The 6,112-nt window shown below is 37.5% G+C and overlaps 2 protein-coding genes across 3 annotated transcripts; both read right to left on the bottom strand.

Moving 5' to 3' along the window:
• Nucleotides 1-1,336: 1,336 nt before the first annotated feature.
• LOC113472499 (putative acyl-CoA-binding protein) lies at nt 1,337-1,996 on the bottom strand. The gene is made up of 2 exons (XM_026832271.1): nt 1,830-1,996; nt 1,337-1,513 (listed from the first exon to the last, which is right to left on the bottom strand). Exons 1-2 carry the CDS (start codon nt 1,839-1,841, stop codon nt 1,352-1,354), a joined length of 174 nt encoding a protein of 57 aa, XP_026688072.1. The 5' UTR covers nt 1,842-1,996; the 3' UTR covers nt 1,337-1,351.
• A 1,804-nt stretch (nt 1,997-3,800) lies between these two features.
• LOC103521726 (atrial natriuretic peptide receptor 1-like) lies at nt 3,801-4,646 on the bottom strand. 2 transcript variants are annotated; one of them, XM_026832272.1, is made up of 3 exons: nt 4,549-4,646; nt 4,292-4,390; nt 3,801-4,087 (listed from the first exon to the last, which is right to left on the bottom strand). In XM_026832272.1, the coding sequence occupies exons 1-3, from the start codon at nt 4,613-4,615 to the stop codon at nt 3,954-3,956; spliced, it is 300 nt and encodes a 99-aa protein (XP_026688073.1). In that variant the 5' UTR covers nt 4,616-4,646; the 3' UTR covers nt 3,801-3,953. The 2 variants fall into 2 exon arrangements, with proteins under 2 accessions (XP_026688073.1, XP_008485056.1); XM_008486834.3 differs by lacking the exon at nt 4,292-4,390 and having other exon boundaries at nt 3,801-4,186.
• Between the last annotated feature and the right edge of the window lie 1,466 nt (nt 4,647-6,112).

The following is a 6,112-nucleotide window of genomic DNA, read 5'->3' as shown; positions in this document are numbered from 1 at the left end:
AAATAATTGAACGAAGAGAGTTCCAAGTTTTAACTCGATGATTTTTCCTTTATTTTGTCGATTTTCACCAGGAACGGTCTGTGTCAATTCTGGAAATTCTTTTGCACAGGTATTTTGGGACTATTATTATTATTTTTTTGGGTAGGTCTATGTTGAGCCGAATTCGATTATGTGACTTTTTTTATAGTCAAACATGGGTGCACCAATTGTGAGATTCCGCTTTATGGAGCTAGTGTGGACGTCCAAAGCGGAATCTCATTGGTTCCGCCTTGTTGACTATATAATGACAGAGTGACAGACAGACGACACCGAAGCGAATACAATAGTCCGTCCCTTATACCTTTTTATTACCATTGTAATAAAGGAAGGACGGACTAAAAAAGTCACATAATTGAATAGGCTTTTAGCTGATACATTTTGATTGAAAATAAAGTAAAAAATTCCACTAGCATGTGATTCATGTGACTTGCTTTCCGATTTATCATGGACATGATGATTCATGACTATCATGATTAATGATTCTCAGGATTCTCTAGGTCTAGGTAATGACTTCTTCAAATCGGTATGTGCTACTTGTGGTGGGTATAAGTGCGGTTTGCTATAGAACATTTTAGATCATTATGTGATAAACTAATAATCTAGCCCAAGTAGTTCAGAGGTCTTTGAATTTGTAATCTAGGGGCCTTATTGACTATATAATGACAGAGTGACAGACAGACGACACCGAAGCGAATACAATAGTCCGTCCCTTATACCTTTTTATTACTATTGTAATAAAGGAAGGACGGACTAAAAAAGTCACATAATTGAATAGGCTTTTAGCTGATACATTTTGATTGAAAATAAAGTAAAAAATTCCACTAGCATGTGATTCATGTGACTTGCTTTCCGATTTATCACGGACATGATGATTCATGAATATCATGATTAATGATTCTCAGGATTCTCTAGGTCTAGGTAATGACTTCTTCAAATCGGTATGTGCTACTTGTGGTGGGTATAAGTGCGGTTTGCTATAGAACATTTTAGATCATTATGTGATAAACTAATAATCTAGCCCAAGTAGTTCAGAGGTCTTTGAATTTGTAATCTAGGGGGCTGGGGATCGAGTCCCAGTGATATGAAACTTATTGTAGCGTAATTTTGAGGTGGATAGTTGGAAATGTTAGATACGATTAGTTAGATCTGATTAGAGTTAGATGTTCTATAGTCCTTATTAATTTACCAATCTCTTTATATCCTAGCGCCTTTGAACGACCGTTTTCCCTCTAGTATGTCTACACTTTGAGCAGACGACTTCAACTACAGACTTTTCATCCCTATGCTGACAGTACCTAGAAACTGCTACAACTCACAGCAAAAAAACTGGTATCTTAAATATCAAGTTTAGAATATTACCTGTGGTGTTATCACCAACAGTAGCTTGCTTATAGAGACCATATATTTCTAAGAGTTCATCATTGGCAGGGGTGTCCTTCAAGTTTTTGACATCCTCAGCGGCTTGGTTGAATTTCTGAAACATGTTGGGTGGTTGGATATTAAAATGAAATAAATAATAATAAAGAATTCCAATTCGAAGGAATTTTGATAGGTTCATTTCTGTATTCCTAAAAGCCATTTGCAGTAAGTAGTTTTTTCTTTAGAGGTTTTCCACCTACAATTTTACCCATACCCTAATTCACTTGCAGCTTGTATAAAATAAACCCCTTCTTAAAAACTTGGGAAAAAAAACAACAATAATAATAATAAAATTGTCAAGCCAATGAAATTAGGTCTAAACTGTCTAAAGATTTATGAAATAAATATGTGATGAAAATTGCCTTACTTACATCAAGAGACATTTTGTTCTAAAATTGAATAAAGGAAGAGCCTGAAAACAAATCAAAGGTACACTCAGTACTTATAACACTTTGAAAAGAACTGGGGAAAAAGAAAATTTATGTTATTCACACAAATAATGTAGGGAAAATAAGATGAAAATAGTACCTACAAGTATGTAGACAAGCAAGTGTTCACTTCAAACAACATTGATTTATGATCCAAACAGAGCCTACCACAATATTAAGGCACTATTATTATTATACTGATGCAACATGAAGGGTGATTCAGGGCAACATTTAGCATGATGTTAAATACCTACTCCATACTCCAAGACCATATCACTCTGTCCAATGCAGAATCTTTGGAGCATGCTGTGTCATGGTGACTATTAATTTTGAGATGGCTTTGAAGCAAATTTCAATGCAGCAACCTACTTGTTGCCTTGAAGCATGTTCGAGTGCAACATCCTACTTGTTGCCTTGAAACATGTTTCAGTGCAACATGCTACATGTTGACTCAGTGTAATTGCACCTTTAGAAAGGGGAGAGGAATGGGGCATAGAGTTCAAACTAAAGGAGTAAAAAATTCAATGATAAGATTTGTTTTCTCTCAGTTTAAAATATTCATAGCTCAATATTTTATCTTATCTGCTAGGTGACCCTATACTATAGTAGTTAATAGTTATTAGTTCTGTAGCATAAACACAAGTAGGTATTTTCCAGAAGCATTCTTCTTCTTTCTCAGCTTTTCCCGTGTTCAGACAGGGTTGGCATTTTTTGTCAGCCTCTCAATCAGCCCTAGTTTTATGAGTTTTCCAAGGGTGGATGCCCTTTGCACTCAACCTTTGTTATTTCTTTAGCAAGGGAAATTTTAGGCTGGTACCCTCCCTGTTTAAAGACTGCTAGCCAGACCATTTTCCAGACATATTAAAAATTGTAAATCATAATAGAGAAATCTATCTGATTAGCAAAGGCCATCAATCAATTGAGAGTATAAAATATTGATAAAATATTGTTGAGAGTATCAATTAGATCCAGGGCCCTCTTTCATGAACAACTCTGGGTCCCTAATTATTCAGAAGCCACAACAATGAAAACGAAAGCTCTTTTTTGTGTTTAACCTAACCTGATAATAACACTTGTCACTGCTCAAATTGTGAAAGCTCTTTTTTGCATTTAACCCAACTCTATAATACAAGCAAGGGAAATTTTAGGCTGGTACCCTCCCTGTTTAAAGACTGCTAGCCAGACCACTTTCCAGACGTACCTATTAAAAATTGTAAATCATAATAGAGAAATCTATCTAATTAGCAAAGTCCATCAATCATGTATTGTTGAAAGTATCAATTAGATCCAGGGCCCTCTTTCATGAACAACTCTGGGTCCCTAATTATTCAGAAGCCACAACAATGAAAACAAAAGCTCTTTTTTTGTGTTTAACCTAACCTTATAATAACACTTGTCATGGCTCAAATTGTGAAAGCTCTTATTTGCATTTAACCCAACTCTATATTTTTTATAATTATGTAAGTAAATTAAATTAAGGAATACAGTAATAGATCAGTTGCGCTTACTTGTGTGATGTTTCAAAGTCATAGAGCAGGAAAAATGAGGACCAATGGAATTTTTCTTTTTCTTCTACGACTTCTAGATACCGAGATAAATCGATTTAAATAATACTGATAAATCGTAAAGTTTGCCGTCACGACATATGCTCCCGTAGGCGATGACGTCATAACTCATGACTCCCGCTTTGTTTGTTTGTGCGCAAGCGTTTCTGCGCATTTTGACATTAAGTCTGACGTCACCACTCTTTGAACTTTTTAATTAGAACGGCAATTAAAAATTGAATTTTCGACCTTTTAAAGTTACTTTTTCGGAGTTTTGACTTCAGATTTGGATTTTTCACAACTTTTTACGTAGGAATCGACCTTTTATTCATAATTTTTACCCAACTGCAACTGCTCCATTGTGTTAAAGCTTTGACCTAGTAGGGATCTACTCTCTCTATTTCTTGATAGTTTGCTCTCTAATTATTTCTGGTGATCTCTTTACTTATCCATGATTAACTCTTCAATTAGAGAAATAGAGACACTTATCAAGCTATCTAAGTACTTATTTCTCGTAATCTCCCTACTTATTGATAGTCAACTCGGGAAATATCAAAGGGTAAGGATAGGTCTCGGTATTATCACTCAGATTCTGTGGCGACATAGCACCTCGCGGTGGTTCTGAACAATACAAGAGCCAATAGGTGGTCACTACACCTTTGCCTTTGAGTTCTACATCACCACGTAACTCCAAGTCAAATGTTTCGAACGTGTCTAGGATCTTCTTGGTCTCTTGACTGATATGTATACGGAGAGCTGAGGACAAACGGGAAGAAAATTGGTATTCTCTGTGAGTAATCAAAAAATTAAATAATTTAACCACTTATGATATGTTGGTCGATCGGATATATGGGTAGGCACCTTTGCCTTTGAGTTCTACATCACCACGTAGCTCCAAGTCAAATGTTTCGAAGGTGTCTAGGATCTTCTTGGTCTCTTGACTGATGTGTATGCGGAGAGCTGAGGACAAACGGGAAGAAAATTGGTATTCTCTGTGAGTAGGTAATCAAAAAATTAAATAATTTAACCACTTATAATATATGTTGGTCGATCGGATGGGTAGGTACCTGGATCAGAAATAGTTCTTTTGGCTAACAGATATGAGTTTAATCACTTACGTTGCCCTGTGGATTCCATACGGGATGCTGTGTTCACTGTATCACCAAACAGACAGTAGTGTGGCATCTTCTGCCCCACCACACCCGCACATACTGGACCTGAAATAAGGTTAATAATATTCTAAATCCAAAGCAACTATTGGTCTATTGAAAAAAAAAGAGCCCCACCACACCCGCACATACTGGACCTGAAATAAGGTTAATAATATTCTAAATCCAAACTAACTATTGGTCTATTGAAAAAAAAAAGGCCCCACCACACCCGCACATACTGGACCTGAAATAAGGTTAATAATATTCTAAATCCAAACTAACTATTGGTCTATTGAAAAAAAAAAAAAGAAAAAATATGACCCTCACCTACCGAATCGATGAGCGAAGATAAGGGGAGTTTTTCCTCCCGGACTAGTATGGGAAGATAAGGTAACTTTTTCTTCCCGGACCAATTTGGATAGAGTCGGTGACTTCATCTTCCCGGACTAATTTGGGATGATTACGTATCTTTATCTGCCCGGACTTATTTGGGAAAAGCCAGTGACATTTTTCTGCCGGACTAATTCGAGATGATGAGGGAACTCTTTCTTTCTTTGATGACTAATTTGGGATGATAGAGTGACTCTATCCTCCCGTACTAATTTGGGAAGATAGGGTGACTCTATCCTCCCGGACTAATTTGGGAAGATAGGGTGACTCTATCCTCTCGGACTAATTTGGGATGATTAGGGAACTTTTTCCACCCGGACTAAACTTAGTCCGGTAGGAATTTGTCTCCGTCTTGTACCAAATTAGTCCGGGAGGAGTAAGTTACCGTCTTTCCCCAAATTAGTCCGGGAGGAGAAAGTTACGGTCTTATACCAAATTAGTCCGGGATGATAGAGTTCCCTCATCATCCCAAATTAGTCCGGGAGGAAGAAGTTCTCTAATCATCCCAAATTAGTCCGGGTTGAAAGAGTCTCTCATCATCCCAAATTAGTCCGGGAGGAGTAAGTTAACGTCTTTCCCTAAATTAGTCCGGGAGGAGAAAGTTACCGTCTTATACCAAATTAGTCCGGGAGGAGAAAGTTACCGTCTTATGCCAAATTAGTCCGGGGTGATAGAGTTCCCTCATCATCCCAAATTAGTCCGGGATGAAAGAGCTCTTTCATCATCCCAAATTAGTCCGGGAGGAAGAAGTTCTCTAATCATCCCAAATTAGTCCGGGTTGAAAGAGTCTCTCATCATCCCAAATTAGTCCGGGAGGAGAAAGTTACCGTCTTATACCAAATTAGTCCGGGAGGAGAAAGTTACCGTCTTATACCAAATTAGTCCGGGATGATAGAGTTCCCTCATCATCCCAAATTAGTCCGGGTTGAAAGAGTCTCTCATTATCCCAAATTAGTCCGGGAGGAGTAAGTTACCATCTTTCCCCAAATTAGTCCGGGAGGAGAAAGTTACCGTCTTATACCAAAATAGTCCGGGAGGAGAAAGTTACCGTCTTATACCAAACTAGTCCGGGAGGAAGAAGTTCTCTAATCATCCCAAATTAGTCCGGGTTGAAAGAGTCTCTCATCATCCCAAATTAGTC

The sequence above is a fragment of the Diaphorina citri genome, unplaced genomic scaffold (assembly GCF_000475195.1).
Source record: "Diaphorina citri unplaced genomic scaffold, Diaci psyllid genome assembly version 1.1 scaffold5813, whole genome shotgun sequence".
Lineage (NCBI taxonomy): Eukaryota > Metazoa > Arthropoda > Insecta > Hemiptera > Psyllidae > Diaphorina > Diaphorina citri.
The sequence above is the reverse complement of the archived record's forward strand: the minus strand, read 5'-3'. Positions and strand labels throughout refer to the sequence as shown.